The sequence below is a fragment of the Bos javanicus genome, chromosome 19 (genome assembly GCF_032452875.1).
Source record: "Bos javanicus breed banteng chromosome 19, ARS-OSU_banteng_1.0, whole genome shotgun sequence".
NCBI classification, from domain to species: domain Eukaryota; kingdom Metazoa; phylum Chordata; class Mammalia; order Artiodactyla; family Bovidae; genus Bos; species Bos javanicus.
Window position 1 is genome coordinate 19,560,681 of NC_083886.1, and position 27,760 is coordinate 19,588,440.

At 39.6% G+C, this 27,760-nt stretch overlaps 1 protein-coding gene and 1 non-coding gene across 3 annotated transcripts; both read left to right on the forward strand.

Annotated features, from left to right (window-relative positions):
• On the forward strand, positions 1-27,260 carry UTP6 (UTP6 small subunit processome component). 2 transcript variants are annotated; one of them, XM_061390456.1, is made up of 19 exons: positions 1-205; positions 1,553-1,637; positions 6,619-6,660; positions 6,876-6,968; positions 8,090-8,137; positions 8,605-8,668; positions 10,204-10,322; positions 10,924-11,001; positions 12,174-12,255; positions 12,700-12,781; positions 13,748-13,932; positions 16,752-16,831; positions 17,361-17,438; positions 19,727-19,906; positions 20,787-20,867; positions 21,061-21,170; positions 22,149-22,215; positions 24,371-24,443; positions 25,545-27,260. In XM_061390456.1, exons 1-19 carry the CDS (start codon positions 114-116, stop codon positions 25,700-25,702), a joined length of 1,797 nt encoding a protein of 598 aa, XP_061246440.1. In that variant the 5' UTR covers positions 1-113; the 3' UTR covers positions 25,703-27,260. The 2 variants fall into 2 exon arrangements, 1 of the variants encoding a protein (XP_061246440.1); XR_009731248.1 differs by having other exon boundaries at positions 8-205; positions 22,340-24,443; positions 25,545-25,564.
• On the forward strand, positions 11,081-11,203 carry LOC133233145 (small nucleolar RNA SNORA54). The gene has a single exon (XR_009731621.1). It is a non-coding gene; the product is annotated as a small nucleolar RNA SNORA54 (small nucleolar RNA).
• Positions 27,261-27,760: the final 500 nt, after the last annotated feature.

Consider the following 27,760-nt stretch of genomic DNA (forward strand, 5'->3'; position numbering starts at 1 on the left):
GCTCGTGACGTCGGCACGTGCGAACGTTTTGGCCGGTTCTCGGGAGACGGTGGCCATTTCCTTCGCGTGTCGTCGGTGAGAGGAGCTCTGGTCGGTTGTGGAGTTCGGCTATCATGGCGGAAGTAATTCAGGAACGTGTAGAGGATCGACTTCCCGAATTACAACAGCTGGAGCGCACTGGACTCTTCAGTCATGCGGAGATCAAGTGAGAGAGCGGAGCAAAGAGGAAGGGCTGGGGCGGGCAGAGGGGAGGCGGGGGCGGATATAGGGGGCCGTTGGGTTGATTTTTTTCTAATATGGCGGAAGGCCGTTTACAGATTTTGACGTTATCTAGAATTAATTCCTCATTCATTGCTAGGGGATCCGTCTTTTTACCCTGCAAACAGTATGTTTTTTCGTAGACCCGAGTTTTGAGGCTATAAAGGTGATAAAACCAGGACCCCTACCGGTCAACAGCTAGCAGCATCCCTGACACAGTAGCGGGGGGCGGAGGGGGAGTCAGACAAGTGAGACCTTTTTTTTCACGGTACAATGTGCTGTAAGTTGGTTGTAGCCGAGTGTACGGTCTAGTGCTGTGTGCCTAGGGGTATGTGGGAGTGCTCCGTCGCGTCTCACTCTGCGACCCGCTAGGTTCCTCAGTTCATGGAGTTTTACAGGCAAGAATACTGGAGTGGGTCGCCATTTCCTACTTCAAGGCATATTCCCGACCCAGGGATTGAACCCCCGTCTCTTGCGTCTCTTTACCACTGGACCGTGGGAGCCCACGAATGATAATTTTTTCTAAGAAGACTGGACTTTGGGGATCATTTAATTCAGTTTCATGTTTTACCCTAGGGGTTAGCGAACCACGACCAGCATGTAGTTATTCATTAGTTTGTTAAAATTTAGTTTAATAGTTTTTAATAGCTTTGTGTGACTTTTTTCATTTTACAGTGACTGCAAATGTAGTACTGTGACTACGGGAACCTTTAACATTTGTTAATGAAACAGAACATATTGTTAATTTTTTAATAACTGTTTAGTAAATGTTATTGTTATCATTAAATAGAGTCGATTTTTGGTCTTGCATATCTTGCCTTAAATTCTAATATACTCATGTTCATTTCTTAGTTAAATACAGCGAGTCTTCCTGAATAAGCCCTTTGTAGTTAAAACGGGTAGAGACAATCCAGGTTTTTTTTTTTTAACTGCTTGTTCAGAATTCAGAAACAAGAGGAATTTAGGAAAGAAATTTGTTTATTATTTAAACTGAAGTGACCTGAATTTGGAGGAAAAGAAATCTTTGCTGGTGATTTTCATGAAAGTTTTAAAGTACATCTTCATGCTCTTGAGACTGCATAAGTCCTGAAACTAATAAGTATTGTATATCAACTATGCCTTAATAATAAAGAATACAGAAGCGATTGTATAAGAGAATATTTGCTTAATGAAGGATAATTATTTGGGAATTATATGTTTTAAATATATTGAAAATAGACTTTTAAAATTCTAAAGTCTTTTATTTAATTTCTGCGTACATCAAGTGTTACATTTTAAGTGGCTTTCTCCTCAGGGCAATCATTAGGAAGGCTTTAGAACTGGAATACAGAATACAGCGAAGAAGTCTTTTAAAGGATGACTTTATCAGATATGTTCAGGTGAGTAATTTTATTACTTCTGAATCCCCTCACAAATTTAAAATCAGTTATAGAATAGTTAGCTTGGTGTCAGTTTCCTTTGAACTTCTGGAACTGATGGTGAGTAGAAAGGCAGTTTTTGAACAGGAATAGAGGTGATTTGGGAATAGCATTGCTCTGCTAAGGCTTTGGTCCTTGGAAAACAACTTTCTTTTATTCTGTAGGGTTAGTACATCAGAGACTCCAAAAAACCAGTGTGTTAGGATTTCAGCAAGAGAATTGATTGATAATGTCTTATGGGGAAAAATAAAGGAGTGTGAGTTTGATGCTAGCAGGTGGTTAGAAAGTTAATTTTAGGTACTCGTAGTGTGTTTGTTTAGAAAGAGGTTAGGTTTGCTACAAGATACTTCAGTCCTGAGAATGAATGGAAGAATTGAGTGAAGATAAAATGTATATGCTAGATCAATTTTCAGTTTGGCGAGAATAATCTGTTGGAGGACAAATTCAGGATTCAGAAACAACCCAGTAATGAGATGTTGTTAAGTCTTACATTTTAAGACTGATAAACATTATAAGAGTAAAGGGTCTAAAGCTTAGATTAAAAAAAAAAACCTAGTGAATGAATAATATATGACTAAGAATGATACCTGGCTAAGAATCTTGTATTTGAAAGGTCCTAAGATTTAATAGAATTGGAAAAGACGCTGATGCTGGGAGGAGGGATTGGGGGCAGGAGGAGAAGGGGACGACAGAAGATGAGATGGCTGGATGGCATCACTGACTCGTCGGACATGAGTCTGAGTGAACTCCGGGAGTTGGTGATGGACAGGGAGGCCTGGCGTGCTGCGATTCACGGAGTCACAAAGAGTCAGACACAACTGAGCTACTGAACTGAACTGAAGGTTTAATAGAATAGCAAGGAGAGATAAGAAAGCCTTCTTAAGTGATCAGTGCAAAGAAGTAGAGGAAAACAATAGAATGGGAAAGACTAGATATCTCTTGAAGGAAAATAGAGATACCAAGGGAACATTTCACGCAAAGATGGGCACAATAAAGGACAGAAATGGTATGGACCTAACAGAAGTAGAAGATATTAAGAAGAGGTGGCAAGAATACACAGAACTATACAAAAAGATTTTCATGACCCAGATGACCACGATGGTGTGATCACTCACCTAGAACCAGGCATCCTATATATAGTGTGAAGTCAAGTGGGCCTTAGGAAGCATCACTACAAACAAAGCTAGTGGAGGTGATGGAATTCCAGTTAAGCTATTCCATACCTTAAAAGATGGTGCTTTTATAGTGCTGCACTCAATATGCCAGCAAATTTGGAAAACTCAGCAGTGGCCACAAGACTGGAAAAGGTTAGTTTTCATTTTCAGCCCAAAGAAAGGCAATGCCTAAGAATGCTCAAACTTACCACACGGTTGCACTCATCTCACAAGCTAGCAAAGTAATGCTCAAAATTCTTCAAGCTAGGCTTTAGCAGTACATGAACCAAGAACTTCCAGATGTTCAAGCTGGATTTAGAAAAGGCAGAGGAACCGGAGATCAAATTGCCAACATCTGCTGGATGATAGAAAAAGCAAGGGAATTTCAGAAAGACATCTACTTCTGCTTCATTGACTATGCTAAAGCCTTTGTGTGGATCACAACATACTGGAAAATTCTGAAAGAGATAGGAATACCAGACCACCTTACCTGCCTCTTAAGAAACCTGTATGCAGGTCAAGAAGCAACAGAGCCAGACACGGAACAATGGACTGGTTCCAAATTGGGATAGGAGTTTGTCAAGGTTGTGTATTGTCATCCTGCTTATTTAACTTATATGCAGAGTAGATCATGCAAAATGCTGGGCTGGATTCAGCAGAAATTAGATCCCTTCCTGTTGAATTGAATAGCTAAATGTGCTGGGAAAACTTTAAATCTTCTAAAAATAATGAATGACTTTAGGTTGGAAAGAGTTTCTTTTTTATTTTTGTTTTGGTAAAATTTTGTTTTTATTATTTTAAACACCAGAAACATCTTGTATTGCAGTATAGCCGATTAGCAGTGTTGTGATAATTTCAGGTGAACAGGGAAAGGACTCAGCCATACATACATATACATGTATTCATTCTCCCCCAGGCAGGCACATAACATTGAGCAGAGTTCCATTTGCTATACAATAGGTTTTTGTTGATTATCCATTTTAAATACAGTAGTGTGTACCTGACCTTCCCTCTGGCAACCATGAGTCTGTTCTGAGTCTCTTTCTGTTTGGTGAGTTCATTCATTTGTGTCTTTTTTTTTTTAGATTCCACATATAAGGGATGTATATTTCTCCTTCTCAGGAAAGGTTTCTTACTTAAATTGAAGTGTAGTTGATTTATTATGCTGTGTTTATTTCTGGTGGATAGCAAAGTTATTTGGCTATTCATATATATGTGTGTGTGTATATACATATATAATCATTTTCATATTCTCTTCCATTATGGGTTATCGCATGATATTGATTATAGTTCCCTGTGCTATATATAGTAGGACCTTGTTGCTTATATATTTTATCTACAGTAGTGTGTATCTTCGGAGAAGGCAATGGCACCCCACTCTAGTACTCTTGCCTAGAAAATCCCATGGATGGAGGAACCTGGAAGGCTGCAGTCCATGGGGTCACTAAGAGTCGGACACGACTGGGCGACTTCACTTTCATGCATTGGAGAAGAAAGTGGCAACCCACTCCAGTGTTCTTGCCTGGAGAATCCCAGGGACGGGGGAGCCTGGTGGGCTGCCGTCTATGGCATCGCACAGAGTCGGACACGACTGAAGTGACTTAGCAGTAGCAGCAGTGTGTATCTTGGAGAAGGCAATGGCACCCCACTCCAGTACTCTTGCCTAGAAAATCCCATGGATGGAGGAGCCTGGTAGGCTGCAGTTCATGGGGTCGCTAGAGTCGGACACGACTGAGCGACTTCACTTTCACTTTTCACTTTGATGCATTGGAGAAGGACATGGCAACCCACTCCAGTGTTCTTGCCTGGAGAATCCCAGGGACAGGGGAGCCTGGTGGGCTGCCGTCTATGGGGTTGCACAGAGTCGGGCATGACTGAAGCGACTTAGCAGCAGCAGTGTGTATCTGCTAATCCCAAATTTCTAATTCATCCCTTTCCCACTCCATTTCCCCTTTGGTAAACTACGTTTGTTTTCTAAGTCTCTGAGTCTGTTTTATTAATGAGTTCATTTGTGTCATGTTTTAGAGTCCACATATAAGTGATATCATATGGTGTTTGTCTTTCTGACTTATTTCACTTAATATAATAGTCTCTAGGTCTGTCCATTTTGCTGCAAATGGCCTTACTTCATTCTTTTTTTATGAGTGAGTTGTGAGCACAAACCATGAAAGAGAAGACCAATTTATTTATGTTAAAGGTAAAAATTTCTGTGCAAAAAGGGAAAGATAAATATTGTAAAAAGACAAGCCACAAAATGAGATAAAATATTTGTAGTACATATAGTGAGAATCTAGAATAAGTAAAGAACTAAAAAGAAGAAATGACGAGTGGAAAGAAAATGAAAACAGGAGAGCTAGGAACATGCAGTTCATAAACGGGAAGCATCAGTCATTGGTAAGCTTAGGAAAAGATGCTCGCCTTTTTAGTAATCAGGTAAATATTGATTAAAATCAGGGGGCACTACTGCTTTACAGCATCATATTTACAGATATCTTAAAGGCTGACATTATTAGTATATAGTTTGTCCCACCACTTTGAAGAGCAATTTGACACTATCTCAGAAAGTCGGAAATGCATGTATTCTGTCACCCAGTGGTTTCATTCATTCATACAGTGTATATTGAGGGCCTGTTAAGTACATGGCACTATCCAGTCCATTGGGGGTACAAAAATAAATTAAGCAGACAAAAATCGTTGCCTTTGGGAGCTTACGTGTTCATAGTAAGGTTCTTGGATGTATCTACAAGAAGACCTGTTCAAGAATATTAATCTCAACTTTTTGTAATAGAAAAATTGGAAACAAATACTATCACAGGAGAAAGGATAGGTAAATTGCTCGTTCCTATAATGAAATACTATACAGCAGTTAAAATGAATGTACTTGAATTCCATGTGACAACAAGGATATATCTAAAGTCACAATGTTGAGTAAAATAATGGAGTGATGGGTTCAGTATGATACCATTTACATAAAGTTTAAAAGCATTTAAGACTGTAATAGTTTGAAGTCATGCTTGTGCATGAAAAACAACTGAGTCAAGATAGTCATTCCTTCTGGTGAAGAAGAGTAGAATCAGACATGGTTCATAGGGGGCTTTGCCTTTATTCAAAATGTTTTATTTCTAAAAATATCTTGAAGCAAATAGAGTAAAATGTAGGCTTTGATGTAACTGTGTGGTAGCTGTATGAGTGTTCTGTATGTTTGAAATATTTTTTTTTTAAATGAAGCATGACATCTTGTAAAGTTCTATGCTTTCTCTTTCTAGTATCCCCCCACCGCCCCCCGCCCCCGATAGTTTTCAAGCTTAGAGAGGAATTATGCATTAGTGGTTTTTGGAGAGTCATAGAGGTTCTCAGGGGTCCTTTAGAAGTAAGGGTAGGGAGAGCCAATTAGGGACTGTGTTTCAACTAGTACAACCCTGTTTATCTGCTTTATTTGCTTGTACATCGGCTAAAATATTTAAATGGTTGATTTACTGAAAGTTGGCACACACTTGTAGACTAGGTTAGATTGATAAAGTAAATCATAAGTCTTACAGCTTTAGTAATACGCATTGTTTTATCTAAGATACTTGTATGCTTATGTATGTGTGAGTTTTATAGATGTAAGGTGCATTTTCAGGGAATGCTAGATACTTACTGTAAATTAGGTTTCTTGATAGGAAGTTATCTTCTGTTTTATGCTCTTGATTTTTATTTACTTTATAGTTTTAACGAAGTGCATTGCCTCTAAATAAAAGGTTATAATATTTCTTGTTTTCTTTTTTATGTGTGTTTTTCTTTCACAGTATGAAATTCATCTTTTGGATCTGATAGAGAAAAGGAGAGCTGTAAGTAGATTTTCTGAAAGTTGGAAAAAAATATAGTATTAATATGACTCTAGAACTTGGAACCAGTTGGCACTGATAATTGTGTGGTGGTGTGCTCATAATGATATTTTTTAACTACTTGCTTTCTCTGTCAGTACTGTGTAAAGATCAAGTGGGAATGCTGGTTTGGATAAGTGGGATTAAGCTGAGGCTTTTTTTTTAATGTCCTTTTTCAGCGCGTTGGATATACATTTAAGAAGGATGAGATTGAGGATCCTATAATACATCGGATACAGAGTGTCTTCCGACGTGCGTCAATTAAGTGGAAAGTAAGTGTTCAGTGTGTCCTTAACTGTAAGAGATGTGAGGATTTGTATTATATGCATTATGACTTGGATGCTCAAATGTGCGGTTGTGGATTCTTATGGATATCTTGATACTTATTCTAGTGACAGATCATTACTTGAAACCATATATCAACCATTAAGAAAATTGATTGCATTACCTTATTTTTTGAGGATGAGGCTGAAAACAGTGGATTTCATACATATTTAAGGACCATAAAATTATCTGAGATATGTTTGGTTATGTCTCTAAGTAAAATACTGTGAAGACTTGAGGTGGAAGAAAAGGTGAGAGTGGTGTTCAGTTGCTAAGTGGTGTCTGACTTTGCAACCCCACACCAGGCTTCCCTCTCCTTCACTATCTCCCAGAGTTTGTCCGTTGAGTTGATGATGCCATCGAACCATCTCATCCTGTTGCCCCCTTCTCCTCCTGCCCTCAGTCTTTGCCAGCATCAGGGTCTTTTCCACTGAGTAGGCTCTTTGCGTCATGTGGCCAAAGTATTGGAGTTTCACCTTCAGCATCAGTCCTTCCAATGAATATTCAGGGTTGATTTCCTTTAGGATGGACTGGTTTGATCTTGAGAGTAGGGGCAGCAGCTCAGTAACTTGGTTTTTCTTCAAGTTTGGTTCTGGGACCAGGATATATTATCTGGGAAGTACTCTGGATTCTTGGGAATGACAAATTTCAGTTTGCGGCCCCTGATTGAGACCATTTCAGAAGTGCATTAAAAAAAATATTTTCTTGGCTGTGATTCATAGCATGTGGGATCTTAGTTCCCCAGCCAGCAATTAAACCTGTGCCCCTTGCATTGCAAGCATGGAGTCTTAACCACTGGAGTGCCAGGCAAATCCCTCAAAAGTGCATCAAACAAATTGGATAGATTTTTGTCTTAGAGCATGGGAGGCGGCGGTAGGGGGAGGCAGTTATGGTTAAGAGATCTAAAGCCTGGGTGTGTGACAGCTTAATAGGCTGAGGGATGTGGTATATAACACATTGGAGTTTCCGACATCTTCCTCTGTTGCAAACAAAATTAATGAATGCAAGAGTGGTGTATTGTATATAAAATTTCAAATTTAGGTAGCTTACTACATTGCTTTTCTTGCAGGATGATGTTCGACTTTGGCTGTCTTTTATAGCCTTTTGTAGGAAGTGGGTGAGTATTGGGCAGCCCTGTCTCGCTCTCTTTTTCCTTTTGGTTAGCCTGCATGTTAAACCTCATACTTGACTGCTGAACTGTTTTCTCCAAAGACATAGGAAGGGTTAACAAACAGGAAGAGAACTGAAGAATGTGGAATTTCAGTGTAACATTTGCATTTCTGAATGACTATATAGATGGCTTCTATATCAGTTGAAAGGCAAATGACTTTTATGTATTAAAGTTGAAAACATTTTTTAGATAATGTAAAATGTTTATCTGTAGTTGTTTAGGTAGAAGAAAGCTCTGAGTGAATCTTTGTTTATATCTCCCTAGCAATAACAGATCTTGCCTCATTGGATTTTTTTTTTTTTTTTTTGCCTCATTGGATTTTACAGGGGATTACAGTACAGTACAGATACTTAGAGGTTCATATCAATGCCTTTGCTGTGCAGGAAGTAGAATTGTTTTTTTTTCTTTGATAGGCTTCCAACGTTCACCTTAGCAAGATATTTTCTTCCTTGTTGGCCTTTCATTCAAACAAGCCAGGTATGGTGATATCCTCCTTAGTTCTTTATCTACCTTTTTTTTGTGGACTCAAGCCATTTTGGGATTTATTTTGCTTTATAAACCTGAAAGAATTATTTTCAGGACCTGAGCATAGCATCTTGGCCTCAGCAGTTTTTATTCCTGAATTAGCTGCCTTTTTAGTTCATCACTGCCTGCTGTATACTAGTAACCATGCTAGGTACTGTATCTGTGGGCAAGAAGGACTGCAGTTCTTTTTAACTGATAGTGGAACTCCTCAGTGCTTTGAGGGGTATTCTGTTTGGAGGCACTCAAATCTGAGAATTTCAGAAACTTAAAGGGGAAAATATGAATACAGATTTTTACTAGGGTTATTCCTGGATGGCTCAGTGGTAAAGAATCCACCTGCCGAGCAGGTGATTTGGGTTCGATCCCTGGGTTGGGAAGATCCCCACGGAGAAGGAAATGGCAGCCCATTCCAGTATTCTTGTCTGGAAAATTGCATGGGCAGAGGAGCCTGGCAGGTTCCAGTCCATGGGATTACGAGTTGGATATGCCTTAGTGACTAAGCAGCAGCAGTGGCACTAGCACAGGGTGGGTATTCAGGAAGAAAACCTCTTGTGAACACCGGTGTTTTACAGTGGGTGCTTCAGTGTCTCTTCTCTAGTATTAGGTTTACACTACACAAGACTCAGAATAGGCTGCATTTGGCACCAGTTAATTCAGAAGGATCCAGCAGGAAGGCAGTAGTGCTCTCAGCAGCCTGGAGGTTTGTCTCAGATAAGAGGGCATGAGAGCACATGAGTGGGCAGAGGAGAGAAGACCCCTGGAGGCATGTAGCTTCCAGGTATTGTATATATGAATCGTGCTCAGTTTCAAGAGTCACATGCTTAAGAAAGTGCAAAGCAGTGGCTCTACACCATTCAGAGTTCTCCTAATACAGACGTAGTTACCAACCATGGGCCATTTTTACCAAAAGCAGTCTTCTCTGGTAATAGCTGATTCTATGAAGTCTCTAGGAGAGAGCTAGAATGTTAAGGTTAATTTCTCATGTAGAAGGGTAAAGGTTTTTTCTTTTAAAGCCTTTATTCCGAGTAGGGACAGTAGAAAAAATTTTAAATTATGAGTCATTTGAAAGAAATCATTAATATTTAAATAATTTTTCCTTTAAATGAAAAATCATTTAAATAGACAAAAGAGCAAAATAATATATTTCATTGGCTCTAAGATGCACAATTTTTCCCAGCCTTTTTAACACTTAAAATTTGTATGTGACTTAAAAATGAGATGATTGACCTTGGATCTGATGAAATAAAGTAATGGGCACATTACTAAGCACCTACAGATGTTCACATTTACTACTTTGGTTCAGAACACTTTTGTTTTAGATAAAGCAGTAGTACTTTATAGATAACTGTTAGAAACTCCCTATCTCCATCCCCTTCTTCTTGATTGTCAAGGTTAAAAAAAGTTGGGTATCAAAACGGGAGCCTTGGTCTTTTCATATTTGACTTGATTACTTCATTGAAATGAAGTTGGATGTCTTCCACTTACAGGTTTGTGGATTTTGGCGGCCAAATGGGAACTGGAAGACCGCTTTTCTTCAGAAAGTGCAAGACAGTTATTTCTTCGGGCTCTGCGCTTTCACCCACGTTGCCCGAAACTTTATGAAGAAGTGAGTGTGTGTGCACATAAGATGAGAGTAATGGCTCTGTTGGGTCCTCTGGAGAAAACATGTATGCTTCATTAAGTTAAGGCTTTGATTTATGGAGGCTCGGGATAAGTAGGGGAGCCGCAGGGGAAAAGGGGCCAAAAGAGTATTTCTTGGCCAGTAATAGGTGTTTACCTTGTTCCTCTTCCAGATCTTTAGTGAGAGATGGAGACTCCTACCTTCCCATTATGGTGGGAGGGATAGGGAGCTGAACCTTACTTTTCTTTAGTTGAGGCTTAAGGTTCATTTTTATACTTTTGTACATATGTGTATATGCATTCGTTCATTGACTCTCCCCTCCCATTGTCTCCTCCCCTCCACTTCTTCCTCCCCTCCTCTCCCTTCCTGCTTCTTTTGCTCTTTTTTCTGTAAAACCTGGCATGGCCAAAACTAAAAGAGCAAAAAACCATACCTTGTCAATGTCAGCTAGTTTCATAACAAGATAAAATATAATTGTCTCTCAACACTTCCTCAGATCTGTTACTTACGAGTAAGAAGTGTCATATATTTCTAACTAAAAAATTATCTTCAAAGATTATTAGTCTGTTATTTCCCATTTGTGCAGTACTTTAGGATGGAGCTGATGCATGCTGAAAAATTGAGGAAGGAAAAGCAAGAGTTTGAAAAAGCCAACATGGATGTGGTAAGATCCTAATATACTGTAACTCGTTAATAAGATAGAGTGTTTTGAGTCTGCTTAGGAGTAAAAAGAAAGTCTTTGGGAGCACTGTTCGTGACCTGCTGGTCTGCCTGTGGCTGGCGGGTTCCATTCCGGTGCCATAGCAGCTCCAGCACCACGTGACTGACTGCCTGGAGGCTCTCGGTTTAAGGTCTTGGAGACAAAGTGGGATAGAAAGAAAATCTTTAGAGTGTTTTTTTTTTTTTTTTTTAAAATTTATTTGTTGGCTGCACTGGGCCTTTGTTGCTTCGTGGGGGCTTTCTCAGGTTGTGGTGAGCGGGAGGTACTCTAGTTGTATATGCGTCCTAGAGTGTACAGGCTTTAGTAGTTGTAGCACGTGGGCTCAGTTCTCCAAGGCATGTGGAATCTCTCTGGACCAGGAATCGAACCCATGCCCTCTGCATTGGCATGCGGATTCTTAACCACTGGACTATCCAGGAAGTCCTAGAATGTATTTTTCATTCCAGCTTAATATTTGGAAACTTTTAATGTCCTGCATTGACTTAAAAGTGGAATTTTGTGCTTTTAAAACAAACATTTGGACTCATTGGCATGGCCTTTGAAATTATTACTGATGGAATGGCCAAAAACTATTCTTTATGATCTCATTCAGTGATATGTTAATGGTTCTTAGGAGCTCAAGAAAGGTGGTGAAATGTATGATCCCTAGCCTTCTTTCTTTTCCTATTCATGTAATTTTTTTACCTGACAGAGTGAGTTTAAAGAAATAAGTTTGAGAATGTTAGAGCTGAAAAAGGAACTTCGCTATCATCTGTTACGGTGGTTTCCAGCTCTGAACTTTTTTAACTAGCTAAAATTTTACACAGAAGAGTCAACAAAACATGTAAAACCTGACCTATTCAGGGCTAGATGGAGACCTAGGGCCTTAAGCCGTGTGATCTTGCCACCACTCCAGGAGCCTGGGGACACAGTTGTAAGATCAAAGGTCTTGTTCATGCTGCACATTTGACAACTGAGGGAAACTGGCCTAGAGAGAGGTGTGATTTGCCAGAGGGTGTGATTTGTGTCATGCGTGATTGCTATCATGTGGCACAGTTAGTCTAGATTGTTAATTTCCACCCTAGTGCTTTTCCTACTTGCCAGCACCATATGTTGTTTAACATCCCACTCTTTAGGGGAATCTCGAGCATGCTGAAGAAATCCTTACGGGCGAGTTGGCACGGATCATCTATAAGAATTCTACAAGTGTAATTAAAAGTAGGTATCTTTTGAAAACTTATTTATGGTGGGAAAATGAACCATTCTATTTATAATGAGGAAGACCTTTAGCCTGTTCTGAAAATTTCTGTTGGAATGTGTAAAACTCATGATTGTGGGAAATAGTGTCCTATTTATTTAAGAAAATGTAGATTTCCCCTTGGATTATAACCATGTCTAAGTTTTTGAGTACCTAAATCATGTGGGGAGTTGAAAAGAAGTAGATGATTTAATTAAGTTCCTTTCTGCCCTAAGACACTTAGAATAAAAGTTAAAAGTACTTACTGAATACTCAGATATTAACAGAGACTATGTGTAGTGGGACTGTTATTTTCTTCCCTGTTTTCTCTTACTTCCCATTTTATAATACAAAACTAACGCTAGTACTTCGAGAAAGCACTCCTTTAAGAGTCTGACTCCACTCCCCTGCTTTTAAAATTTTAGGTGCAAAATTTCATGTGTCACTGCTTTCGATTGCACGGCTGTTCGACTTTGCCAAAGATCTGCAAAGAGAAATTTACAATGAGTAAGTAAAGTAGTGGAAAGGTGAATAGGTCTGTTTTGATCTTGGGGTAACGATTTAAGTTGGATATTTAGAGAAGGGGACGGAAGATACCATATAAAATCCTTGGGGAGAAAGCTGTTTCTGGACTACTACATCACAGTACATAAATGCATTTTTAAACAATATTTATTTGGCTGTACCAGGCCTTAGTTGTGGCATGTGGGATCTAGTTCCCTGACCAAAGATTGAACCCAGACCTCCTGCATTTGGAGCATGGAGTCTTAACCACTGGACTGCCAGGGTAGTCCCTGAAAAATGTATGCTTGGAGAAGTTGTTTTGACTCACTTACTGGCTTTCTGTTCAGTAAGAAATCTATCCTACAGCTTATGTAAAAATCTGTATTCCTGCCTTCCTGACCTGTTTTTTGTCCTTAAGATGAGAGTGAGTGAATGTTTATAGTTCAGTGCTACAGGTAATCAGACATTATTGTTTTAATGTCTGGTTGAAGAATTATTTGCAGCCTACCTTGTGGGTCCTTCATCCTTGGGAAGACTCTTACATTCATAGGAGATAAGATAGAACTTGGATCTGTTTGCTCTGTGGATACCTTTAGGTTTTTGGTAGAGGATTAGACTCCTATTAGAGAAAACCCAGAGCCTGGTTATGAGAAGGTTGTCCTGGGCTCGAGAACCAGGCATCTTGTTACACATATCTGCCTTTGACATCTAATTTGTAAGTTAATATTTATGAATGAGACAGTCTGCAGTTGACAAGTGTGGATGCTTGTTAATGGATGGACCGTTCTCATCCATTGATATTTACATAGTGAGGGTGAAGACATCTGGAGAGCCTGTTGGGAAAGGACTCCTGTGATGAGGGAATTGATAAAGGAGTGTTCTCGGTACATTTTCAGAGCATTGGGACTCTCTCTGTTCTGATAGTCTGAATCAGTTACATGTCCTAGGTTGATAATCAGTATTTTTTAGCCTTAAGGCTCTGCACGCAGATGACCCCGTCACTTGGGACTATGTGGCCCGGCAAGAACTAGTGATTGAATCACAGCCAGTAGAAGAGCTGCCTGCAACCAAACAAGCCAAAGCGAAGGAGGTGGGCCGCCGGGAGGAGAGGTGCTGTGCTGTGTACGAGGAGGCGGTAAAAACTGTGCCCACAGGTGAGCTTCCCCAGGCCCTGTGCGTCAAGGAGCGATGGTGTTCCTGAGTGGGAACCTGGAGCTTCATTCTCAGGAGCAGAATCAGTTCTGGAATCTCTGTGTGGTAGCTTACAGTGTGCCTGGCTGGTTTTCCACTTCTTTCTTTTTTTATGACCTCCCCCGAGAGCTGTGGCATTTGTTCATTTATTTGGGGAAATAAATTATACTTCAGTGCAGTCGGTCTGTCGTGTCCGACTCTCTGTGACCTCATGGACTGCAGCACGCCAGGCTTCCCTGTCCATCACCAACTCCTGGAGCTTGCTCAAACTCATGTCTATTGACTCGGTGATGCCATCCAACCATCTCATCCTCTGTTGTCCCCGTCTCCTCCCACCTTCAATCTTTTCCAGCATCAGGGTCTTTTCCAGTGAGTCGGTTCTTCACATCAGGTGGCCAAAGCATTGGATTTTCAGCTTCAGCATCAGTCCTTCCAATGAATATTGAGGACTGATTTCCTTTAGGATGGACTGGTTGGATCTCCTAGCTGTCCAAGGGACTCTGAAGAGTCTTCTCCAACACCACAGTTCAGAAGCATCACTTCGGTGCTCAGCTTTTTTTATAGTCTAACTTTCATATCTGCATGACTGCTGGAAAAACCATAGCTTTGACTAGCAAAGTAATATCTCTGCTTCTTAATATCCTGTCTACATTGGTTATAGCTTTTCTTCCAAGAAGCATGCGTCTTTTAATTTCATGGCTACAGTCACCATCTGTAGTGATTTTGGAGCTCCAGAAAATAGTCTGTCACTGTTTTCATTGTTTCCCCATCTATTTGCCATGAAGTGATGGGACCAGATGCCATGTTCTTAAGTTTTCTGAATGTTGAGTTTTAAGCCAACTTTTTCATTTTCCTCTTTAACTTTCATCAAGAGGCTCTTGAGTTGTTCTCCTAACGTAAGTGTGGTATCATCTGCATACCTGCGGTTATTGATATTTCTCCTGGCAGTCTTGATTCCAGCTTGTGCTTCATCCAGCCCAGCATTTCTCATGATGTACTCTGCATATAAGTTAAATAAGCAGGGTGACATATACAACCTTGACGTACACCTTTCACCACTTGGAACCAGTCTGTTGTTCCATGTCTGGTTCTAACTGTTGCTTGACCTGCATACAGATTTCTCAGGAGGCTGGTCAGGTGGTCTGGTAGTCCCATCTCTTGAAGAATTTTCCATTTTGTTGTGATCCACAGTCAAAAGCTTTGGCGTATTAAATAAAGCAGAAGTAGATGTTTTTCTCAAACTCGCTTGCTTTTTGGTGAGCAAGTTGGCAATTTGATCTCTGGTTTCTCTGCCTTTTCTAAATCCAGCTTGAACATCTGGAAGTTCATGGTTCACATACTGCTGAAGCCTGGCTTATAGAATTCTGAGCATTACTTTGCTAGTGTGTGAGATGAGTGCAGTTGTGCGGTAGTTTGAGCATTCTTTAGCATTGCCTTTCTTTGGGATTGGAATGAAAACTAACCTTTTCCAGTTCTGTGGCCACTGCTGAGTTTTCCAAATTTGCTGGCATATTGAGTGCAGCACTTGCACAGCATCATCTTTTAGGATTTGAAATAGCTCAACTGGAATTCCATCACCTCCACTAGCTTTGTTCATAGTGATACATCCTAAGGCCCACTTGACTTTGCATTCCAGGATGTCTGGTTCTAAGTGAGTGATTACACCATCGTGGTTATCTGGGTCCTGAAGGTCTTTTTTTGTATAGTTTTTCAGTGTATTCCATTGCCACCTCTTCTTAATATCTTCTGCTTCTGTTAAGTCCATACCATTTCTGTCCTTTATTGTGCTCATCTTTGCATGAAATGTTCCCTTGGTAGCTCTGATTTTCTTGAAGAGATCTCTAGTCTTTGCCATTCTGTTGTTTTCCTCTGTTTGTCTGAGGTTGTTGATATTTCTCCCTGCAATCTTGAGTCTAGCTTGTGCTTCATCCAGCTGGACGTTTCACATGATACACTCTGCATATAAGTTAAATAAGCAGCGTGACAATATACAGCCTTGACGTACTCCCCATTTGGAACTATATTGTTCCATGTCCGGTTCTAACTTGCTTCTTGACCTGCATACAGATTTCTCAGGAGGCAGGTCAGGTGGTCTGGTATTCCCATCTCTTGAAGAATTTTCCACAGTTCATTGTGATCCACATGGTCAAAGGCTTTAGCGACCCCATGGACTATACAGTCCGTGGAATTTTCCAGGCCAGAATACTGGAGTGGATATCTGTTCTCTTCTCCAGGGGATCTTCCCAACCCAGGGATCGAACTCAGGTCTCCCGCATTGCAGGTGGATTCGTTACCAGCTGAGCCACAAGGGAAGCCCAAGAATAGTGGAGTGGGTACCCTATCCCTTTTCCAGCAAATCTTCCTGACCCAGGAATCGAACCAGGATGTCCTGCATTGTAGGCAGATTCTTTACCAACTGAACTATCAGGGAAGCTCAAATTATACTGAGGAAATGATATTTTAGAAGATTGCTTAATCATCATTCCTTGATTATTTCCTGTTACAGATTTACTTCACAATTTTGTAATATTGGGAAAAGTAGCGGGTACCTGACATGGATAGGCTTTTGTTTTTTTTCAAGGCTTTTAATGTTTATATTTCTGTCACTTCTCAGTTGTTTTGCCCTCAGTATTTGAGATATTTGATAGACTGTAATCACAATAATTTCTTTTTTTTCCACTTCAGACTCTTCCTCAGAGGAATTTTTCCTGAGATGATGTGAGGACTGTTAGACTAAAAAAAGTGCTGGTGGTCTGATTAACATAAGCTTTGACTTTTTCAGAGGCTATGTGGAAGTGTTACATGAACTTCTGCATGGAGAGGTTTACTAAGAAGACAAGCAGTCGCCTCCTCAGAAAGAAGGTATTGACTTTTAAGTGGTTAAAGTGGCTGACTAGACAGTGTCTTCTTTTTTTCATATATATACACACACACACACACATTTTTTTTTTTTGGCGGGGCGTGAAGTGCTGCATGGCACGTGGGGATCTTAGTTCTCCAACTAGGGATCTTACCCATGCCTCCTGCATTGAAAGCATAGAGTCTTAACCATTGGACCACCAGGGAAGTTCCAGAAAGTGTTTTCTGAAAGAAGAACATGGGCACAGCTTCTTGGGGTCTGGGAGTTTCCAAGAAGGTCATGCATTAAGCACCTTTTCCTTACTTGAAAGGTCTGAGTCAGCTGCTTTGCTCTAGTTCTGGCCACCATATTAGGGGGCGCTCTCTCACTGGGCTGTTGTTGGTGCAGCTGCCCAAATCCTTTAATCGTAAGTGAAACCACTTCAGCCCCTTCTCTGAATTCTCAGAAGTAAAACTGCTTCTGTTCCTGCCAGAGGCCAGAGGCCCCTGCTAGGATCTTTGTAATGAACTGAAAAGATTTTTTTGATTTCAGAGGCTGGAAAGAACCATGGTTGCATTCTGGAAGGCACATGAGCTCAAACTTTTACCAGAACTCCAGTACAGGCAGTTGGTAAGGACACATTCATGCAGATTACATGTACTTCATTCTGGTTGGTTCATGCTTGTATAGTGTATTTTAATATATATGGTTTTATAACTAAGCACATTTGGAAGATTGGCATGGTACATGTAGAGAGTTTATTATTTGGTTTTCAGTATTTGGTGTGGGCCAGAAATGAAATCTGTACCAGTAAAGTGAGGAATGTTTTTTAATACATAGTGGAAAACACTCAAGAGTCATACTTGGGTGTATTTTGTCTGTCTGTCTGTTCATGTTTTCCTGAACCTATGCTTGGCTCAGAGTAACCGTTGGTACAATAAAGACAGATGTGTCCCAGTGTTTTAAAGTTGACATTTTAGTAAGAAGCACATTAACCCATCCTTATGTTCTGAAGTGGGTAAAGATTATATAGAGACCAGAATAATAGTGGGATTATTACTAATAGTAGTGTGGGAATAACACAGGTCTAGTCTGGATTTTGCCACGAAATAGGCAAACCGCTTAACCCTTCTGAGACTGTTGACTTGATTTTAGAGTGATAGTGATCCTTGTTTTTGCCACCTCATAAAACTGTTGGGAGCATTACATGAGACTGTGAATGTTAATGTATTTAAATACTTTTGTAGGGGAAGAAAGGACAAAAATCTGTATTTATTGAATACCATTTATTTGTACAATTCTTTTTATACGGCGTACGTAGTTTTTACATAACTGCCATTAATGTTTTGCTATTTTGTGTTCTGCTGTTTTCACGTTAATATTTCTTCTGTACTTTTTACATGGATCTACATAAGCAACATGTTAGTAGTGTATCATGTTATACCACGACTGGGGTCCCCTTCGTCCATTAGAGCATCTTAGCTGTGAAGAGTCCCCTATCTGGATGAGTTCAGATGCCATGTTTGAGCTGTTATTGAATACTGGCGAGACAGTCCCACCCTGTATGTTTGTTCAGCTGGATGCGTCTTGGAGTGCCTTGGTAGTCCTGTAGTTTTGGCTGCACTGTGTTTCATGTGGGATCTTAGTTCTCCATCCAGGGATTGACCCTGCATCTCCTGCATTGGGTCATGGAGTCTTAACCACTGGACCACCAGGGCAGGCCTGCTCTGGTCATTTCAGACATCTTTTCTTCTTTACATTTCTGGCAATAACCCTTCCAAGCCTCCCTGCTTGTCACTGATTTGGTGACCTTGCCTTTTGTGGGAGTCCTTCACTGCACTACCTCTTAACTTCAAATGCTTGGTTGATTCTGCACCCATCCTTTCTCCAGATTATTCTCCACAGAATGATCTTTTATTTTTTTTATTTATTTATTTTTTTTAGAATGATCTTTTAAAATTGATTATCAGGTTATTCTGTGGCTTCCCATTGTCCTTTCTGAGGAATTTCCAGTCTCTCCAGTTTACATCCCAGCCCTCCAGTCATTCTGTGCTTCGATTTCCTTTTGGATCCAAAGTTTCTGTCATCCTTAGCCTCTTGCCCATGTCGGTGGGAGAGTCTTCTCTTTTCTTGGTGAACTCTGCTTACACCTCAATAATGCCTGATCTTCCTGAAGTCTTGGCACAGATGGGGCTTCCATTTGGGGAGCCCTTTCTGATCACTGCCAAAGACAGTGCTTTGTACTCCTATAGCATATGATTCTTTTCCTGTGATCATACATATCACATTGTCTCTGGTGCTAGACTGGAGGCACTGTGGGTGTTTGGGAACACACCTGACCTTCTCATTATTGAAGATTCAGTAATAATAATACACAATGTGCAGTTAACATGCTTGTTGAATGAATGGATTACATATGGCCATTTACTTACTACCTCACAATTTTAGAATAGTGGATTGGTTTTAGATTTTTCTGTCCCTGTTACAGTAGCGTGGACACAAGCATTTTTGAACAGATAAGATTTCCTCCTGTTTGTTTATTTCTTGGGTCATACTTGTTAAAGTAAAATTCCCCAAGTTTATGCATAAACACGCTCATGACTCTTCAGAGAAATGGTACAAGTTTATAGTATGCCAGGCTGTTGTTTGATTGAATGAGTTTGTTTCTTTACCACAACACAGATAGTAGTTCTGTCTTTACTGATTTTTATATTCTGTTCAGTGGGTGTGGGTTTTGTTGCAGTGAACTATATTATTAACAATTTAGCTTTCAATCTAAATTATTTAGGCCCTTTGCTTTTTGGCTCTTCCCGTTTTTACGATAGTCTTTGGGAATAGGAACAGGAGTGGAGGCGAAATTCCAATTAGATAACATAGATCTCAGCAGTGACTCTTGGATGACCCTTTGTCTTCTGCAGAGCAAGTTGTTGCTGCATCGCCAGTTGTTAAAGGAATCCCTGGAGGTGGCAGACGCTGGGGTGAAATTGTTCAAAAAATCAGTGGAGATGTGGCAGGTGAAGCTGGAGGCCCTGATTACGTCAGAGAGCCACGAGATGTCCAAGGGTTTTGAGCAAGCCTTTGAGTACCTGAAACCTCAGGTATGTGAGTTGGGTCTTTTGCATTTCGTTCTGTTTGGGACCTTTTCAGATTTCAGCCAAAGTGTGTTTGGAGTAGACTTGTCAGAGAAGAGCTGGCCTCAAAGTGCATTCATGGTGATGGTTGAATCAGGATCACAGGTGGAAGAATAACTTCCATTTACTAGTATGTTTCTACATCTTTATTTGAAAATAGACTAAATTATGTAAACTTTTCTACTTCTATTTATATATCTGATAAGTAAAAAGTATTAATAGAATATTATTTTCATGTGCTTCCAAAGCTGACCTTAAGTCCCATTTTAAACACATATATTTCTAAACTCGAAAGTTTATTTTAAAATTGAAAAAAAATTTTTAAAGAATAAGCTTTAAAGCTTTGTGGTGAATCTTTTATACTAGTAGGAAAAAAGCATTCTAGGGGTTAAAGTGGGGAGAAATCATAATTGTTTTATTGCTTGTCTGTGTGAGCTGCTGGGACGTGAGTGACGTCCAGGCGGTTCAGCCTAGATGAGTTAGCACTTGGGTTGTAATCCTGCACAGCAGACTCCAGATCGTACATAGTGAGCTTACGGATAGCTTGGGTGGAATTGTGGGCTGTTCAGTGCTTAACTAACAGATGATTGATGATAATAAGTTTAGGCAGTAGTCCCCAGGGGAGGGGAAGTAGAATTAACAGAATAGTCTTACTTTGGGTGACTGAGTCCAAAGGCTGTCTCCGTTTTGGTGTACCATTCCTGCCAGGCACCAAGAGTTCCATGAGGACAGACTGGGAATGACTCCATATTTCACATTTTATTTCAAGGGGAACATATTTTTATAGTGACTAGTTTTCAGAGCTTGGCACTAAACTGTCATTTTCTAACTGTTTTATTGTGAGCAGATTTGCCTTCCATTGTGGCTTACTTGGGCCCAGTGGAGTGAAGATGCCGGAAAGCAAGAAGAAACTGAAGCAATCTATAAGGTACAGGCCCCCTGTCGTAAGTCTCATGTGTGGGTAATGCAAATAATTCTAGTTGGCTAGCTTTCAAAGGGTTTTTTCCTAAAGCACTGTTCATTCAGTGTGCTGGGATGGTTTTGGGATGGTTTTGGGACATTTGTCTTGATACCTAGATGTCTCCTTATGTAGCTTGTTTCTTTTTTCTTTTAAATTTTAGAGAGCTATCTTTGGTCTCCCAGGAGCTGACTCAGTCCCTGTGAAGGAAATGTATCTGAATTGGGCTTATCGAAGTGGTGGTTACAAAAAGGCCAGAGATGTGTTTAAAAGGTACTTACAGACATGCGCAGCTGTCACTTGTCTCTCCACCCCATACTCAGCCCCTTGCACCCAGATTATACGTGAGGAATAAATCCAAGAGCCTTTTGGTTCATGCCCACTGTGACAAATTTTTTTAAAAAGAAAGGAGGAGGTAGGTAGCAAATAATTCATTATAATCCCATTATTAAGAGAAAAAACATCTTGAATCTTTTTAAAATTTGTCTTTCACCCCAATAAAAATTAAAGGGACTTCTCTGGTAGTCCCTTGCAATGTAGGGAATATGGATTCAATCCCTGATTGGAGAAAAACATACAGAGCAGCTAAGCCTGCCCACTGCAACTGCTGAGCCCTTGCGCCACAACTAGAGCCAACACGCACAATGAAAGACCCCACATGATGCAACTAAGGCCTGGTGCAGCCAGATACATATTACAAAAAGTTCTTCTTTTAAATCTGTTTTCATATATCTGAGATTATACTATAATCACATGTGGTGTACCACTTTTTATTGATCAACCTTAGACTGGCTTTTTTCCTATCAGTAACAATTCTTTAACATTTATTAAAAATAACTTAGGGATATGCCATAATTTATTTGGCCACAGTAACTGCTTTGATGAACCCTGCTGCATAAATATTCTTTGTCCATATTGGAAATTACTTTCTCAGAATATATTCTTAGAAATGGGCTTATTGGTTTCCTTCAAAAAGACCTTGAAATGAAGGAGAGGGAACTTAAAACCCTAAAAGTGAGAAAGAAGAGAACAGAAAGAAAACTGGGTAGGCGTTTGGTGGTGGTGAAGAGTTCAGGCATTGGAGACTGGAAATGGTGAGTGGCTGGTGGTCAGGTCCAGTCCCCGCACTGAATCGCAGCCAGAACTGTATCAGACCACGTGCAGCGGGGCCCTGGCACAGTATTTATATTCACGGTTTGTAAGAGGCTTTCTGTCTCTGTGTAAGATAACAGTTCTCCCCTTCCTCTTTAGTTTACAGGAAAACCGTCCATTTTCAGTTGGTTTTTTCAGGAAGATGATCCAGTTTGAGAAGGAGCAAGTAAGTGTCCTGTCTGTGCATTTCTCGTTGGGAAAATGGATTAGCACGTACTCATCTATGGCAGCATTTTGTTGTTTAAGAAGCTCTCATCATAATAGTATAATTTCTGGTCCTTTTCTTCCAGCCCCTTTTCCATAGATGTGATTTTAGGAATGGTAGTCAAGCAAAGAAGAAAAGAAACCTGTCTTGAAACTAGACAACTCAGACGTCAGCTCATGTAGGAAGCCACCCCCTGCCTCCACAGTGCCCTGGTTGTCTCTTGTTTTGGGCTGTGAGGTAGAGAGAAGGCACGCATGACTGTGTCTGGTGTTTTTAACTGAACTTGTGAATGAGGAAAAACACAGGAAAATGTCAGTTAAAAAACACAACGTGAAAGTCCAAATTTATCTGTAATCCCATCACCAGTGACACAGCCAGCCGTATTTAGTTTTTTGTTGTTTGTTTAATCCTTTATTTACCTATGCAGTTTTGTACTGTTTTATTTCTGACGTGATATATGGAGTTTTTATTTTTTCCTTAACATTATTTTGTAAACATATTCTGTGTTTTCATGTGGGATCATTTTGAATGGTTGTCTTACTAAACCTGTAAGTTTTCTTAACCGTCCCATTATGTATAGGATATTTCCAGAATTTTGGTATTGAAAACAGTGCTGCAAGCGTTTTATTTGTATAGAGTTTTTCTTCCCCCATTTGAATTACTTTCTTTAGATAAATTTCTAGGATTGGAGAATACTGGCTTTTTTAATGGCTCTTTACATATTGCCAGATAGTTTTCTAAAAGTTATACTTACGGTGATAATCGCTGCATATATACATATATCATTATACCTGTTTTCTCCATCTCTTCTCCATGTGTCCAATTTTGTTTTCTCTTCTTTGGCATTTTGATTTGTGTTTATTGTTTTTCTATGAATTTTGAAAAATTGATAATGAGGTTAAATTATTATTTTCAAGGTTTTGACCCCTGTGTGGGTCAGTGATTTGTTTTTGTTGTATAGGAGATAATCTAACATCGTAATTCATAGCCTGACTTTGGATTAATAACACAGTGGTCATGTATCTTGGACAAGTCACTTAATTTTAACCTTTGACATACTCACCTGTAAAGGAGGTCATAATACCTGTTTTGGGAGGATATACAAGGCCAGATGGAAGACTGAATGGAAAGGACTTTGCATAGTTACACATCTACTATGAGCCCTTCGTAAAGTGTGATTCTGTCTTTCATTCGTGTGTAAGACACGAAGTAAACTGGCTTTCTGTAAGATAGTACAGTCTCAGCAAAGAGAAATTGGAACGAAGACATTGTTATTTGACTACATAAAAAGATTTTTAAACTGAAGATGTTTATCTGCTTTGAAAACAAAACAAAGAGAAAATATTTAAAGTAGAGGTGAAGAATTAACACTTGTTGTAAAGGTAGTACTGGCAGAGAGTTCCCTGCTGGTCTAGTGTTTGGGACTCGGCTTTTAACGCTGTGGCTCAGGTTCAGTCCCTGGTCAGGGAATGGTCAGGGAACTGAAATCCCATAAGCTGAGTGGTGCTGCACTGCCCGCCCCCCACCCCCATGAGGTAGTGGCTACTCTGCTTGATGAATAATTCATCAGTATTTTAATTGAATCCTTACAATTGCTCTAAGAGATAATGTTACTGTTATCCTCATTTTTTGGGTGAGGAAACTTGAAGGTCAGAGGGTTCAAAAAACTTGCTAAAGTTCACGTAACTAGTATTTATATAGTGCCTTGATATAAACAATTTTTTAAGGTGAGTATGGCTAGTATGTGCTAGAGCCCATATATTCAAGGAAGAAATCCCTCACCATTGGGAGTAGAACCTTCCCCATTTATTTAAGTCCTGCAGGGTTTCACATATACTCTTCTGTGGAGCTGCCCTTGTTCCCTCAAGTGAGAATTGGTTTGGCTTTTTGCAAGCCACCAGAGCAAAGTGCTTTTGTCATTGTTTGACATTTACTTCACTCTGCCACATAGTGCATTTGACTTTTCTCTGGATAAGTTCAGAGTCAGACTGTGTTCATTTAAACCCATCTTTCCTCTCCTTCAAATACCTAATAGACAGTAGTAGCAATATGTGTGGAATGAATTTGTGACATTACAAATTAGACCTTTGAGGCAAGATTGTCTGATTATTTATAGGAATCCTGTAAGATGGAGAACTTAAGAGAGTATTATGAAAGGGCTTTGAGAGAATTTGGAACTAATGATTCTGGTAAGTAAACTTCAGTTATTGACACAGAAGCCTATTTGCGTGTGTGGTCTGTAACCTATCATTATGCTTAGAATTGTATTTCTTAACTATTTTTGGGTCATGGACCTCCTTGAGAATAAAACTTAGCATCCTTCCTTTGCCTCCTCCCTTATTTTGTATGTAAATAGTTGCAGACATAATTTTACTGCTGATTTCAAGTTTACAAGCCCAGAACGAAGCCCATGGATCTTCTATTAAGAACTCTGGATTAGAGGGAGATTTGCTTGGTTTGGTTCTTTTAAAAAATGTGATATTTGTAAGGAAAAGATTAAGGTAGTTCAGAACAAAATGGAGTGGGTATTATGTCAGAGGAGTGGTGATACTGATTGACAACGGTTGTCATGGGCTGTTGCCACATTGTCTTAACTTAAAGGACTTGTAAAACATACTTCTGGGTATAGGTATGTCATGTAAAGTCTGTTGACTTAGGAACTCAAAAAATTACACTTAACAGATGTTAAACTCAGATTTTAAATCATACATTAGGTTTTACAAGGTTTCAGCATGCTTTCCTGGTGAAATGAATGAGAACAGCATTTTTACTAACATTAAGCAAGTTTTATTAAGCATGTTGACAAGGTTCTAATAAACACATTGAGGTAAATTTCATGTTGAAAGAGACTCAGCAAAATCCTCCCTCAAAAATATATTTAGCATTTTTGAGTTTACGAGATAAATAGACTGTCATGATTAAAGTGAAGTTTTCTACTTAAAAACAAAAGGTTTTGATGTATCATACTAAAGAAGCTGAAAGTGAAAGTTGCTCAGTCGTGTCCTACTCTTCTTGATCCCGTAAAATTGTCTATGGGATTTTCCAGGCCAGGATGCTGGAGTGGGTAGACGTTCCCTTCCAAAGAAAGAAGGGAAGAGAGGTATTACTTTACCTAGAAGCCACTCCCTTTTAAAGTAAGAAGCTGAGGTATTATTTCACATAGTTTTCTAGGAAAATAACTGCACAGAGTTGTTTCTTAGAAACCTTGCATTGAATTGATATTAAATAATTAAGTTGACCTAATAAAGCCTTGTCAGTTATCTCATTGTATGTTTGGATTCCCTTTAAAGATCTCTGGATGGATTACATCAAAGAAGAATTGAACCACCCGCTTGGTAGACCTGAGAACTGCGGACAGATCTATTGGCGAGCCATGAAAATGTTGCAGGGAGAGTCAGTAGAGCAGTTTATGGCTAAACATGCTTTGTATCAAGCCGGCCGTGTTTGAAAAGAGGAAGAGCACAGTCACCTTTGTGAAATAGTGCTATAAGCCCTCCGGGCAGATTTGTTTTATGCAGTCATCTGCAGTTTGCTGAGATGGTGTCTCGTTTTGAGGCCTGCTTTAATTTTGTTGACGTGTTAATCTTGAATTCCAGAAAAGGGAGCTGCTGTTCAATGGCCAGAAGCCAGTTGTTGAGGCCAGACCTATGGAGGTCCCAAATGTTTTTCAGAATACATGGAAACGATGTAACTGATCTTGTTTTACTACACCTTGTCAGGCTTGAGTAGCTCTAATCTAGACCTCAGGTTCAGTTAAAATGGAGAGGAAAACACAGTTCTGTTTATTTTCTCCCTATGAAAGTATATGTGGTGTGCATTTAGTGTAAAAGTATGGAGGGGACAGAGTAATGTTGCAATTTTGTCATCTGGACTTAAACTCACTGGTATGATTTCCTTTGTTAGAATTGGATTTATACTGTTAGATCATTTATTCATTAGTTCATTGAGTCCCTGTCATGGGCAAGAAAGAAGACAAGCTTTTGGGATGGAAGTGGGGGTTAAAGGAATAGAGCTGATGTCCTGAGTTGGTTGAAGCAGCAGAATAGGATGCTAGGTATTAGGGGGAAAGTTGTCCTTTAAGAAGATTATAAGAAATTACGAAAGTGTTTTTGTCTCTGGGACTGATCCCAGAGACAAATTTTGTTGACGTGTTAATCTTGAATTCCAGAAAAGAGAGCTGCTGTTTAATGGCCAGAAGCCAGTTGTTGAGGCCAGACCTATGGAGGTCCCAAATGTTTTTCAGAATACATGGAAACGATGTAACTGATCTTGTTTTACTACGCCTTGTCAGGCTTGAGTAGCTCTAATCTAGACCTCAGGTTCAGTTAAAATGGAGAGGAAAACACAGTTCTGTTTATTTTCTTCTTATAAAAGTATATGTGGTGTGCATTTAGTGTAAAAGAATGGAGGGGACAGAGTAATGTTGCAGTCTTGTCATCTGGACTTAAACTCACTGGTATGATTTCCTTTGTTAGAATTGGATTTATACTGTTAGATCATTTATTCATTTGTTCATTGAGTCCCTGTCATGGACAAGAAAGAAGACAAGCTTTTGGGATGGAAGTGGGGGTTAAAGGAATAGAGCTGATGTCCTGAGTTGGTTGAAGCAGCAGAATAGGATGCTAGGTATTAGGGGGAAAGTTGTCCTTTAAGAAGATTTATAAGAAATTACAAAAGTGTTTTTGTCTCTGGGACTGATCTGGAGAGAAATGTTTGCACTGCAGAGACCCAGTAACAAGGAAAGGCAGGGGTAGGGAGGAGCTTAGAAAGAGAAGGGCTTCAGAGGCGAGGATGGAGGGTAGCTTACAGCAGAGATGGGCATTCTTGGAGCAAAAGAAGCAGTTGTTTGAGTTGTATATCCTTCAATGTAACATGATGTTACTGGGAGAAGCATTCAGTACAGTTTTACTTACAATGTTTCACTTAATATTATGTTGTTTTCCATGTTATTTCCATGTTACAAATAGCCTTGAAAACGTGAAATAAATCCATAGCATTCCATTGAATAGATGAGTCATGACTTATTTTTTATGAATCGCTTGTGGTTGGACCGTGTGCCATTTTTTCTTCTAAGTGCTGTTGGTGAAGATTCTTAAAAATCTTGTTCACATCCCTGGAAGACTGACATCTGACGGTAGAATTTCTCTGTTAAAGGATATAATTATTTTAAAGAGTATTGATAAGTATTGCCAATTTGTAATGTATGAAAATACTTGCAAGCATTATGGGTATTCTATATATTTTTTACCATTTTAATAGGTGAAAAGTGATACATCCTTGTTTTAATGTGCATTTCTTTGATGTTACTATGTGTTAATGTGTTAGACTGTGTTACTGTGTTTTTCCTAGTTCTCTTTTCACGTTTGACTATTTTTTTAACTTTTTTTTCTACTAATTTGTAAGTTTCTTATGTACCAAGAATAGTAATCTTTAGCTTGTGTTTTCTAACAGATAATTTGCTCCCAGCTCTTTGTGTGTGTGGTGTGTGTGTGTGTGTGTGTGTGTG